Source organism: Pteropus medius, unplaced genomic scaffold (assembly GCF_902729225.1).
Source record: "Pteropus medius unplaced genomic scaffold, Ma_sr-lr_union100, whole genome shotgun sequence".
Classification (NCBI taxonomy): domain Eukaryota; kingdom Metazoa; phylum Chordata; class Mammalia; order Chiroptera; family Pteropodidae; genus Pteropus; species Pteropus medius.
Window position 1 is genome coordinate 10,082,225 of NW_024355990.1, and position 14,171 is coordinate 10,096,395.

Sequence of the window (14,171 nt, forward strand, 5' to 3'; positions counted from 1 at the left end):
GTGGAGGGGGTGCAAACCCTATGTAGAAATCAATGAAGCCTTTAAATCTTCCGCACTGAAAAAGTCTGAGTTTCTCTGTTGTCTCTGGGAGCCCGCTGAATGGCTGGGAAACTGTTTTTAATAAACAAGAGTTCAAACGCTCAGGCTCCATAGCCAACAGTCACGCCTTAAACTCTAAACTTTACATGAAAACTCTCCCCGTCCCTTTGAACTCGCCTTCCCTCTCCGGAGGAGCAGTCCAGTGTTTATGCATTTTTCGAGATTGCTGGCAGGATGGCGAGGCGCTTTGAATACTTTCCCTCTCTTTAGCAATCTCCTGCCTTCAGAACCCATTAATGCCCCACTCAGCAACATCAAGGTATTGCTTTGAAGTCCCTTCTGGCTACAGGCCTCTCGCACTCTTTGGTTACTGTGCAATCAAATAATTAAATGGATTCTCAGGAAAAAAAAAATCATTCTTTTCCTTGGTAATTAAACACTCCAGGTTGGACAGGGGTGCTGGGTTGCCAAGGGAGTGAGAATCTATAAAGGCTCTGAGCCCAGAAGTCTTTGCTCGTGGTCCCCAGGGGAGAAAAATAATAACAAGAGAGTCAGCTCGATCCTCACTTCCCTGATGCTCTGGCAGCTTCCCTGGGCCCCCTACTCGTCTATCTCAGGACCTCCCCTCCAGGGGGGATAGGAGGTATCCCAGCCTCTAGGGCCCCCTTTTTTTTTGGCAGAGGCGTGGCCAGGGCTGTGGGAGGGGCATCTCTTGCAAAAATAAGCCAGTGAGAGATTGTAGCTGCTGAAGAGCAAGGACCAGGGCTGTCTCAGTTCTAGTGATTATGCCCCTACTTTGGCTAGTAGGGAGAGACAGGAAGAGGAGGAGGCAGGGATGGGGGACAGAAAAGGAAGGAAAAGGGGTAGGAGAGAGGAGAAAGAAGGGAAAAAAAGAAGGATGAGAAAGAGGAGGAAGAGACTGAAAGAGGCAAGGGGGGATGGAAGGTGGGCAGGACAGGGAGGAGGAGGGAGGAGAGGGAGGAGGGGAGGGGGAGGGGAGGGGCAGGAGAGGCAGAAGGACCGAGTATGAGGCTGCTGCTACTGGTTCTGGGCCTCTCCATCTTCATCTGCTCTGTCTCCACCGGGTTAGCTTCTCCCAGAACGGTCGACTCCCACCCTCAGCTGGGGTACAGCACCCACCTGGGAGAGCCCAAGGTGCCCTTCACCTGCTCTAGTTTACAGCCTCCACGCTCACCTCTTCTTTCCCACCGTCTGGCCTCGGCCAGAGCGGCTCCCTCTCCTGGGATCGCCCTTCCGCTCTTCTCCTGATGAATTCCCGGGACCCTTGATGTCTCAGCCCAGAAGTGACCTTCTTCTTGGGGGCCCAAACAGAGATGGCCCTCTTCTGGCCTCCAGACAAGCTTTATTCAGGCAGCTTCTCGCACTGAATTATGATGTCTCAGCCAGTGCTTCTCCTGGGCGGGGACCGCATCTTTACCATCTGTGTTGTCCACACCAGCCTCCTACGCTAGCACCTGGTGGCTCCCAGTAGGTGCTGGTAATGCTGGTGATGAGGACGTTCAGCAGAGAAAAGTGAAAGTGGGCTCAGGTCCCAAGAGTCACTTTAAATAAAGGCCATTATGTACCCTAAGCCTTTGGTTGTGAGCTTCTAAGCGTGACATCCTCCATAACTTGAACTTGAAGTATCTCTTCATCACTATCTTGTTTCTCGAAGCAGCCAGTTTCTCTTCTTGACCCTTTCCCCATTTTGGACCCTGTGATAGGTGTACCTGAGCCTCCAGGAACTTGGGCTCTCTGACATTGAAATTGACCTTGAGAACAGATCTCTCCACCCCCGAGACAGGAGCTGCATTATTAGTCAGAATTCTTTTGGTCAAGTCTAACAAAAACCCAAGTCAATTCGACTTAAGAAAAAGAGAGATGACAGGATTTATTGACTCACAAGGCTGGGCTTTCGGGTGGTTGAATCTAAGGATCCAAGCGACGTCATCAAAATGGGGTTGATCTTTCTCTCTGCCTCCACCCCTCTATCTTGTGGCTCTGAATTTTTCCTTGTTGGCTTCAACCCCAGATGGGCGCTCTCTCACCATGGCCCCCAGAAGCTCCAGGATTTAGTCCTACCATTTAAGAAACCCGATAGAAAGAGAGCACCTCATTCTCAGAATTCCCAGCACGAATCCCAGGGCTGACTCTCATTGGACCAACGTAAGTCACATGTTCATCCCCGAACCAATCATGGTAGCTGAAGCGATAGAACATGTTAATTGGCTGGATCATGTGCCATTTTTATAGCGAAGGGTGTTCCCCAAAGGAAAACCAAGGTGCTATTTTTCCAGAGACAAAAAATATAGATGCTGGGCCAGAACAAATCAAACTAATGTCATTTATAGAGATTCTCGGGACGACGTTGTGTGTGGAGACAAAATGGTAGAGATAAACCAAGACCAGAAGCGAGACCTCATCGGATGTTGTACAAAGGTGGGAGGCGAGGAGGTGAGCAGGAGGTGAATCGAGAGGTTCGATCAAGGAGTGGTACCTCCCAGTAGCCAAGGGGCAGGGCAGGGCAGGCGGGAACCGCAAGCCGTTCCTTCCCAGTTCAGAAGTGTATTTTATAATTCCTGGAGAGTTAGTAGCCTATCCTCAGCCTAGCCCGCCTCCTGCCTCTAAGTAGCAGAGGCTGTGCTGTTGCCTCTTGTTGGAAAAGTTGGTGCAGGTCGGGGCATTGAGGCAGGTCTGGGGCGGTTTGCAGAAATGGCCACACAGTCTGCTTGAGACAATGAAAGTCTTCACACAGGTAGGGATTTATCCTAAAGATTGTGAGATGCTTAGAGTATGAGCGAGAGTATGCTATATATTAGAAAGAAATATTACCAAAAAAAATATTATCAGTTGGTATCTCTGGACAGTAGGATTCTACGTGTTTTTCAAATTTTTTATCATGACTCTTTTTTCGGTCTGGGGAAAAATACAAAATAAAGAGAAAAAAAAACCCCTAAGCTGCTCATGTCAAACATTTTATAAGCCAACCTTTTACTATCACAATCCACTCTACCATTTAATTCATTTTCTCACTATTTCCCTATGCCTCACTCTGGGGACCTGGCTATCCCTCAGTCTGGATAATTAGCCTCTGGCCAACTGGGAAGCAGGTGGCTGAAGCAACCCAGCCTGCTAGAGAGAGGTTGGGAGGGGTCTCTTTCTCCAGGCAGGGGCTGGGCCTGCAAGCTGAGACCGTGTTGCCCACTGAGCCCGGTGCTGCTGAGGGAATAGGGCTCAGATGGAGGGCAGCTGTGATCCTCCCTCGGTTTGTGCCCCTCCCCCTTCTCTCACCTCCTGGGCTTTTTTGGGCAGGATGAATAAACAACAAAGGCCTGTGGCCATCTCAGGCATGCCAAGAAGTGGGTGTCATCTGGAGGATGCCTCAGCCCAAACCTTTTATGTTGACAAACCATGTTGATCAGAAGACTAATTGCTTCTTGCTGTCTTCAGCCTGCCAAGTGCTTGACAATGATTCACAAATCATTTATATAATTGATTATCGCAAAAAGACTTTACCCTCATGGAAATCGATACCCGGGCACCCTCTGCCTTCTTGGGGATGAGCCGAGATTCAGTTTATCAGCGAAGGTCCCTGCCAGGGCAGAAACCCTCTCCCGAAGGCCAATAAGATCCCCCAGTGACCTTGGGAAAACATGGCAGAATTACCCTCACAAACAGTGCCAAACTCAGAATCTTAGCAAGAAAGAGATCTGGCCAGCTCGTCTGGTCAAGGATGCAGCCTTTGGGCCAGAAGAGGTGTCAAAGCCACAGGGGGAACGCTGGCTTCATATTCTCAGTGTGGAAATCTTTGGAGATGGAAATTCTGTAATTTCACCCAGTGACATTTTTCAGGGTTTTATGTCCTGGTCACCAAGATAGTTTTTGGAGAAACAGTTGCCACATCCTGCTTTTCATCCTGTTTTACCATGAACCTGGAGAGACAGGCTCAGCTCCCACCAAACCTTCAGCTGAGCAGAGTTGGGACAACATGGATTTTCCATTTTGCCCCAGGCCAAGTGGAAATGAAAAACAGAGGTGTGTGTAGGAGTCAGGATAGAGTGTGCCCAGGAGAAGCTGGCTTAGTCTGCTCAGATCTGTGGAGGGAGAAGGCAGGGAAGACGTCATTACTGGGGATGGGGGAGTACAGAGGTCTTACACGTAGTCATAGTAAGTTTCTCTTTGAGGTGATGCTTGAAGTTTTTCTCTTTGAAAGATTTAACACAGCCCGTGTGTGTGTATGCAGCACTTGGCGTCTTGGTGTGTGTGTGTGTGTGTGTGTGTGTGTGTGTGTTAGGACAGACAAAATGACAGGTGCCACAATTTCATCAGTCAGGAGACAAACACCACTCTGAGTATTTGTTATGGGAGGAATTGTGTCCCCCAAAACGTTATGGTAAAGTCCTAACACCCAGGACCTCGGGAAGTGACCTTACTTGGAAATAGGTCTTTGAGGATGTAATCAAGTTCGGATGAGGTCACTACGACCTTCATCCATTACGACTGGTGCCCTTATAAAAAGGGGGACTGTGGGCACAGTCACAGACGTGTACAAAGGGAGGACTGTGAAAAGACGGAGAGAACATCCTGTGGAGATCGGAGTTATGAGGCCACAAGCCAGCCTGGGGGATCTGGGCCACCAGAAGCTGGAAGAGGCAGGGAGCCCTCCTATCCTTACGGGTGTCAGAGGGAGCAGGTCCTGCAGATACTTTGATTTCGAACTTCCCGCCACCAGAAGGGTGAGACGATTCATTTCAGTTGTTCTACACTATCTAGCTTGTGGCGCTTCATTACAGCAGCCCCAAACGAAGACAGCGATTTAACAGATTGAATTAATACAGGCTAAGTGCTTCGAAATCGGTTTAAGGCGTTAGTTAACAAATGGAATAGATTGAGCCCTTGGTGGTGACTTCCGCCTGCCCAGGGCATGTTTATGAAGGCACCACCATAGGCATCACTGCTTCCATAAAGCAGCCACAACCACCGCATGTCCAGGAGCTAGTGGCTAGGCTCTGCCCACCTCTCCCAGCTCCACGCCCCTGGGCACCCAGGAAGCTGGGAACGGAGGCCCACAGGGCTACCATAAAGCCCTGTGTCGCCCTGATTTTGCCGGTCCGCAGATGAAAGCCAAAGGAAGATGCCTCTGCCTCCCAGTGAGCAAACCTAAATGGACACATAGCGGTCTGGAAAATGTGGCGTTTAGATTTCCCACCTCTGCAGTACAAGAAAGCACATTGGAAATAAAGAGGGAGGACGGTTGAATGGGCAGTTTACAGCATCCACCACAACTGGCATTGCCAGGTTGAATGCCAGATGCCCAACCAAGTTTGAATTTCAGATAAACAGATATGTTTCTAGTGTAAGTATGGCCCCACTATTGCATGGGACATACTTATACTAAAGAATTACTGTTTATTAGACATTTAAACTTAAGTGAGCATCCTGCAGTTTAATTTGCTAAATCTAGCAAGCCTAAATGACACATCACACACAGCTGATTTTCAGTTTTTTCTTGTCAAGATCGTGGGAGAGGGTAGCAGAGAAAGCCAGCCCTCAACCTCCACCACCATCGGATCATCCCCCTGACCCTCTCCACATACCATGTCTGATACAAGCAGCACGAGAGGCTCAGTAACAGGGGTTCCCCAAACATAATTTGAGCCAAAATCAAGTTTGGGAAGATGGAGCGAAGTCAGATGTTGGTTGAAGGAGGATGGTATGGTCTGGTCACAGGGTATCTGGATTAATTTTCCCTAAGGTTTCAGTCGTAGGCCTTACTCTCAATGCGGCTTACAACTCAGGGGAGGAAAAAGCAAAAAAAAAAAAAAAAAAAATAGCGTAGGTGAGCATAGGCTCAGCACCTGAGAAAACCAGAGTCCACTGGGGTCCTGAGAGAGAAGGCTGGGGCAGGGGAGGGAGAAGCATAGGGGGTCAGCTTGGCCTCACATGACACAGGTGAGAGCCAGGAGGGAGAAGGGCTGAGCAGAGTCAGGCACGAAGACCAGAAGGTGGAGCCCGGAGGCGGTGAGAGCACCTGACAGGTATGGGGCCCTTATCATGGGCCAGATTCTCTTTTAAGAATGGTACTCGCCTTAGCAACTTGCATCAGCACTGTGAAGAACGACTATCCTCATTTTACAAAGAGGCAAACCCAGGTAGAGGGAAGTTCATTGCTCAAGGCTACTCAGCTTAGCTTGTAAGTGGAAATAACGCCAGGAAGGCAGGCTCGGCTCAGATTGAAGAGCCTTGACTATCCAGGCTGGAGATTTAAATCGATGGCACAAACATGGTTTGGGTGTTGATCATGTGCAAAGCACTGGGGATTCAGAGACAAGCACGCCACTGCCTCGGACAGTCTGGCAGGATGTGGCCAAAGCCCTAAAAAGGACCATTGATCCAGAAATTCTACATGAAAAACCTTCATTCTAATAATTAAAGACTTTGCATTCCGAGGGAGTGTTTAGCTATAAAGATTTCATTACAACATGACCTATAATTGCAGCCTTTGGAAACTAAAGAAATGCCCAACCATAAGTAATTCGTTACATAAATGATAGTTCAGCCATACATTTGTCATGTTGTAGAATATAAAAAATATTTATTGAAATGCAAATATGCCAATGACATGTTATTGAGTGAAAAATGCAGATCAGAAAATAGTGTACACTATATGGTCGCGTGTATGCATGTGCGTGTGTGTGTGTTTATGTAGTTTAACCCGGAAGGGTGTTGCAAAGTGTTAAGAGTGGTTGCCTTAATCTTAGGTCCTACTTCTATAGGCTATTTTTATTTTTATTTTTATTTTTGCTTCAGTTCTATAAATATTGAGTGACTAGTCAATGCCAGCCACCATGCCAGATGCCGAACGCTGTACCCGAGGGTGAATACAAGCATGTTTCCTCCCTGCCTCATGGACGAATAAGCGGGCAATTAAGTAATTACTGTATCGTTCCAAATTAGAACGTACGGGGAAAGAACCAAGTCCTGTGATGGAGATGGAGAGGATCAGGTGAGGACACATGTGGATCCGAAGGTCAGAGAAGACCTCTGACATTTAAGTCAAGACCTGAGGGCTGAAAAGGAGACGAACTTAGAAAGTTAAGATGAACTTAGGCTGTGTGTATGTGGGGTCGGGCGGGGGGGGCGGGATGCCCAGCAGAGGGAACTGCATATGCAATGGCCCTGAGCAGCAGAGCCCTTGAGAACTAATGGGTCAATGGGTCAGTGTGGTTGGAACTCAGGCTGATTATGTCTTCAGAACTGGGCATTGGCAAGGTGAAGAACCCCCTGTTCATTGGCATTGTTCTTTCTGTGGCGGATCCTTTCTAAAGCACAGTCCTCCGCACACACACACGCACACATGCACACGCATGTGCACACAGATGTCTCATAAGCTGCCAGACCTAAGGTTCTGGGCAAACTCTACCTGTTCAGGCACAGAGACAGCCATGGCTACTCCCTGGGATAATTCTGGTGATAGCCAGCATTTACCAAAATGCCTTAAAAAACTTTTCGTGTGCGGCCGTATGTTTTGTGTGTGGCGGTGTTTGTGTGTACGTGTGTGCATGTGCATAACTGTTTATTTGTTTAAACCAAGTCACTACTACTTACTTCCTGGGACAAGTCACAGAGGCCAGAAGGCGCTCACTCTCTTATCAGATTTTTAGGTGGATAAAGTGAAATAATTGTTAAGATGTAAATCACTCTTTTGAAACATGTGTCATTTTGGAGAGTTTCAATACAACCAAATTATTTACTAACAGTGGAAAAAAGAAACATTTTTCTTTACCAAAATAACAAGAAAAAAAAAATCTTACCTAATCATTCAAATAGATAGAACATTTTCTTTGGGGAAATTGCCAATTTCCTTCCTTTTGACAGTATGATTATGGTCCCACCGTGTTCTGGGGAGGGAGGAGAGAAAAACAGCACTTCCTTTCTCCAGACCCCCCATTTCCGGCCGCTCTACACAAAATATCGGTGAGAGTCCGCATAGAATTTCCAAGGATAGCATAAGGTCACAGACTGACTCAAGAAAAATGTAAGATGCTTTGGGCCAAGGTTCGGCTCTAGCTGGAAGCGTTTCCGAATCGAGCAGCCTGCCAGCCTGTTTGCCCACCACCTTCTTCGTCCTGTACCAGGAGCAGAAGCAGGATGCCAGAGTCCAGGTATCGCAGCAAGGGTGGAGGGGGGTGATGTTTCCACAGGAGCAGCTGATAACGCAGGTCATGAGGATGGAGCTGCCAGCAGTCCCGAGGCCCCGGCAAAGATGCTAAGCCAGGTCACCTCTCTTCATCACAGTAACCCTCGAAGGTGAGCACATTTATTATCCCCACTTAATTGATGAGGAAACTGTGGCTCCCCGATGAGACACAACCTGAAGTGGACTCAGCTCCGCAGTCTGCACTTTACTGCTGATTAGTCGGTTAATCATCAGAGAAATAAGGCCAGAGCCCATGGAAAGTGCCTAGGAGATGAGGACTAAGGAGGTGAGTCCGACTCGAAGCTGGGACTAGAAGGGGTTGGATCGCCAAAGACTAAAGCAGAGAAACACTGACGTGCCCAGGTGTCACCTGGAGAGGCTGGAAACGCACAAGTCTTGTCCAGTCTGTCAGTTTGGGGTGGGTGACTATGACTCACCAGCTCCCAGGTGAGACCCCAGGGGCTGGAGGAGGGAGAGGGGTTTCTGGAAGAGCTGGGTCTTAAATGACTCGGGGAGAGGGAAGAAAAGGGCTGACAGCACAAGCTATGTTTTAGCTTTTTGAGTCACAGATCCCTTTAAGGATCGAGTAAAACTATACGCCCTCTCCTCAGAGGAAGGCACAGGTGATTCTGCAACGTCAGGGGCCCACATCCCAGAAGCCCACCCACGCCAGGTGAAGGGCACCTGGTTGTTAAAGTGAGAGCAGCAGAGGAACAGACCCTCTTAGAAGAGGTACAAACATGGGTGATGGCCAGTCTGGCTTTCTCTCACAGATGCTTATGGTCCCCCAGAAGGTGGCGGCAGCTCAGGGGCTTGAGCCCAGGTTAGTCTGAGCCCCAAGCCTGTTTTACCTCATCATTCTCATTGGATAAACCAACTCAAAGTCTCGAAGATTAAAATCCATAACTCCTCACCCCCACCACACACAGCAGGTTGTATCTCTCTTGGGTTAGAGCCTAACATTTCTGAATGTGGCTTTGGGATACCCCTGCAGTAGGACCCCATTCTAGCCTGGAGAGGAGGGGTGCAGCAAACTGCATCATTAGGACCAAAACCAAGGGAGGAATCTTACAGCCTGGTGTCCAGCTCCCACATAGCCTCGTCTACTCCCCAAATAGCCGCCCCAGACGCCTCGACACTGTCCAGTTCAAGCTGGCGCCCAGCCCCAGTCAGGGCCTCTCCTTAATCTAACCTGTTGGCCTCACACCAGTTTGCAGCAGGAACAACCAGATCCGCTTCAGACCCCACCTCCTGAAAACTCAGCACATGAGACATCAAGTCCAACTGCCATCACAGGCCCTTTGTTTCTAGGAAGTTCATCACAGGCCTCCTTTACACAGACCCTCTCTCCTAATGCGAAATACAGTCTGGCCCCCCAGGTGCTCTAGCACAGGGCAAGGTGCATGGACGCGGAGCAAACTGCCCGCCGACTTCCACGGCCACGCACGTTAAACCGTCCACTGCTCTGCAGAAACTGCCCTTGTCCCTTTCCGGAACCACCTGCCGTTTGCTCCTGCCACCTTTCCAGCCCAGACCCTCCCCGAGGCCATCGGTCAAGTGCTACCCAGCCGCTGGGAAGGTGGCTGGTCAGCAATGAGCTCACTGGGCATTCCACATCTACACACCGTTTTCTGAGAAGCTTTTCACCCCCGAGACGCCTACTGAAGTGCAAGTACTTCCGCAAGTGGCCGACTGTGGCTGGCAGGACATCAGAGGAAGTGCTGTCTGCGGGCTGGTCCACGACGAGAAAACTCTCGGCCAGCACCCAGGTGAAGAAATCGTTTTGGGGTCGTTAGAGATGGGCTCGAGCAGGTGAGACACTAAGCACAGATACTCACATAAAGAAAGGGCGCCTCTGCCCTGCTCCCCGCCCCCCGGGGATTCGAAGACGAGGCCAACGTTTTGAAAAATATAAAATTTTAATAAAGGCTACATCTCTTAATTACAATAATTATTGTACCAAGTAATTTTCCTTAAATGAACTCTTTATAATGCATAATTTACAGTATAAGTAGAAGAAAATGCCATGGCAAAAGTCACTGAGTACAAGACTTGTAATAAAAAGGCATAAAATAGATTTATACATAAACCCCTTTCAAAAAACAAGGGAAAGCTTGAGCCCTCAATATAGGGCGACACACGGAGTGGGACCCCGTGCAGGTACAGGTACTGTACTGATTCAAAGTCAAGCACTAGAGATAGTGGATTAATACTCTGTCATACGATATATACAGACATATAGTACAGGTAACAATGGCGAACGGAATGTACAGATTAACTTAACACGAAAACCCGAACGTCAGGATGAAGGTATGTGGGGGCAAGGGTGCTGCTAGGCCTTCCCGCACGGCTCGCTTCTGTGCAGGGCAGGGGGCTGGTTTCCAGAATGGCTGTGGCACAAAGACTAATTAAAGGGGAAAAAAAACAAACTCCAAGGAGCTATGATTTCAAGAAGAGCACAAGGTGAACCAGGAGGTACTAGCAGCCCTCAGCCGCCAGGCACTGGGCCCCGGTAGGGAGCTACTAGGGTGAATCTGGGGCCCCTCCCTGTGAGGCTCCGCCCTCCTCTGCAATGGGTCGCCCCCTAAATAATGACCCCCCCACATGGCGGTGATGACGTAATGTAAGTCAAACCTCAAGACCTTTATGACAAAATAGAGCAGCATAGAAAAAAAAATGCACCAATTTCTGCGTGTGTCAATGGCAGGGCACCGTTTAAAAAAAAAAAAAAAAAAGTCTGTCTTCACTTGGAGAAACGCAGGGCAGAGCTTAATTCCTCTTTCAATGAAGAAACCATTAACGCACTCCTAGCTCCGCTCCTCAGTGTGGAGGGAACGACGGAAACCTCCCTCTCTCCCCCTTCCTGTTTAAAGCAGCATATCCATAAACCCAGGACAGGGGTCATCATTTTGTTCAATAAATATCAGTAAGGATTCCTGTTCAGGTAAGCTATACACAGTTCCTCGTAGTTTATGGATTTCAGATCCCTAGGAAGTCATATATTATGTATGGCAGTCTCTCAAATACAGTCAGCATCTTCGATAGCCAAGAGTGGTCATGTTTTTAATAAATAGTTCAGGCTTTTCTTATCTCAGTACCCAGCTCGTGAATAATGAAAACCAACCTCCCCCCACCACCCTCCCAAAGGCCCAGCGGCCGATTCATCCCTAGACTGTGTCTTCATTGGTTTGTTTGTTTGTTTGTTTGTTTCCTTCGAAATGTTCCTTCGCGGTCGCGATCGTCCGGAACCATTCCCGCAGGCTGCGGCCTTGCGCCTGGCCGAAGCCAGACCCAGGCGGCTCAATCGATCCTCTCCACCTTCCCCAGGATCCGGCCTTCGTACGTGGGGAGCACCGTCTCGTCGTCCCAGATCTCCTCGAAAACCGCTCCACAGGCAAACTCGTCGCTCGCTTTTTTGAAGTAATACCTTAAAAGGAAAACCCAAAGAGCATCTTCGAAAACGTGCATTTTCTACTTTAGAAGAAGCGCTAAGTGAGCCCTGAGGACGCGTTATCTTGAGAGCTGTCCTATGGCCTTTGGCCTTCGCCCTTATCCGATTTAGACGGCTACCTGGGCTGGCCGAGGGGCACAAACCGGCAGGCCTGGGTCACTTGGGAGGAAGCTGGGCCCCCCAGGAGCAGCGGCCTGGGCGGGCTCCCCCTGCAAACAGCTCTGAGGCTGCTGTCGTCAGCCCAGAACTGCTGCTGCCACCGATGAGCACACACGTTGTGAAAAGTGCACTTTGCAGAACAGAGCTGCTCCTTTCTCTCCCTTTTTTGGCGGGGAGGGGAGGCGGGGGGAGGGAAGGGCAAAGCAGGCCCAGAGTTCATTTGCAGCAGCCACCAAAAAGGGGGTCCCCTCAAAGAGACCCCAGACTCCTCGCCTGAATCCGTAGAAGTCTGTGGAAGGCAGACTTTGGCTGGTTTGATCAGTCTGGAGGCTGACACCTCTCGCCCCTCCCACTATGCAGTGCCCAAGTGCCAACTCTCCCAGCCGGTCTCTGGCATGGCCATGGGACGGCCACTGCAGGAGGCAGTCCTGCTTCCCAGGGTAGCAGACAACACCAGCCCCTCTTCCCCCGGTTCCCTCCCTCCTCTCTCACCCACCCCTCCAAGGTCAAACACTAAGGGCCCTTCTATTATGCCCGTTGATTAAAGGCTTCTTTCTTCTAAGGCTGTTTAATTGTATGGACTCAAATGACCAGTCTCTCTCAGGAGAGACCCATTCTGGAAGCAACCGCCCCGCCGGCTCCCAGGCCCCTCCCGAGGAAATGAAGCAAAGTCCTCGTCCCTCCCTGTCCCCAGAGACCAAGACCCCTCAGTCGGATTAAACTTGCCCCCACAAGCTGTCACCTTCGACCAATAAAGGGCCACTCACAGAGAGAGGGTCACAGTCCCCTGGGTGGAGGTGGACAGCCTCTCTAAAATATTTAATTGTCTCAGGGTTATGGGTTGTTTTTTGGTTTTTATCTTTTCTCTGGAAAAAAAAAAATTAATTCCCCTTGGTTAGAGCTACGTTTTTTTCTTTAATGAAGGCAAGCCAAATACTTTCATAGGAGATAAGGCTAAGTTAAGTGAAACAGCTGGGTTTAGTCAAGGTTCTTTGTTTTTAGCGTTCCCGGCTGAGCTAAAGCATCGGGGTGAACGGCACGGCTCTGGTGGGCCCGTGGTGAAAACGCTTCACACGGAGGGGCTCAGACTTATCTGGGGGAGACGGCGAGAAACTGGGGAGCGGGCACTCGGCACAGGTGACCCCGGACGGCAGGAAAAAGTTACTTTTCCGAGTCAGGGCTGCAATTCCGATGCCACCCTCAGCCCCCAGCTCACCTCGCGATCCCCGAGTGGGGCTTTCATGGCAACCGTGCAACGACCTTTTCCATAATTGCAACCTCTCCCAGAGAGGGAGGGGACGCTCCCGGAGCCCCGCCCCGAGACATCAAAAGGGCTCGCTGCCCTCACTTTCTCCAAGAAACGGGCTTTTCCACTGCAACATGCTTTATGTGGCAAACTTTGCTTTCTTCTGACATCTGGCACCAATCGCGTCTGGCACGTCTGGAGGGGCCGCTCTCCCTGTGAACCGCTGCCACAGTGAGGTTACTCAATGCAGCCCGGGTCCCCCGCTCCACAGCCTCAGCCTCACGGGGCTTTTTACTGGGGGGCGGTGGGACGGGGTGCGCATTAACCGTCAGAGCACCACCCCTGAGGGTGGGGGAGGGGGCGGGCACGAGGCATGGCACCCTGTGGCCCCACAACCCAGGAGGACAGCGAGTCCGGCTCTAGCCCGGAGAGCTAGCACAGAGAGAGAAGGGGCTGGAAAGGGCCTGGCCACAGCCTGATCCCATCAGTAAAGAATTCCAGCGTCGACCATTTGTGCGCGTCCTTGTGCATTAAAGGGGAGGCCGGGGCTTCAAAGCCAGGCTTATTAAGTGTGCCTCGGAAAAAAAATTAGAGCCAGATGTGGCCGGAGGGCTGAGCTCCGAGCCTCCCCTGCGGCCCCTCTGCTCCACAGCCGTGGCCCTCCTCCCCGCAGGTCACCTGCAGTTCCACTCCGAGTCCCGCTGGGTCAAAGCTGAGATCAGAATGGATCCCCGGAGGGGCACGCTTGTGTAATTAGTTTCACCTTGTGTCTGTTCGAGATAGAAAAAGAAGCCGGGCCTGTTCCTCAATCCCTTTGATACACTTTCAGAACGGTCTCTGCCCAGGTGTAGAAGGGAAAGATGCAAGCCCGGCTCTATGCCACCCTGCTCGTCAGTCACCTACGGGGCCCCGGCCAGAGCCCGAACCTTCCCCTGACAAAGGAATCACTCTGGGCCCCTGCCCGAATCAGCTCCCGGTGGAGGTGGCTGTAAAACTACACAGGGCCTGCTGGGGGAGGGGCGGGTCTGGGGCCCAGGAGCCGGTGCCCACCTGGCAGGCTGCTAAGTGCCATGAGA

General features: G+C 50.4%; 1 protein-coding gene across 1 annotated transcript in view; it reads right to left on the minus strand.

The window, feature by feature from the left end:
* Positions 1-10,139: 10,139 nt before the first annotated feature.
* Positions 10,140-14,171, minus strand: part of AXIN2 (axin 2) — a 29,303-nt gene continuing 25,271 nt past the window's right edge. Inside the window, 1 exon segment of the mRNA XM_039859236.1 lies at positions 10,140-11,666. Within this exon segment, the coding sequence (XP_039715170.1) occupies positions 11,540-11,666 (127 nt within the window). The 3' untranslated portion in view covers positions 10,140-11,539.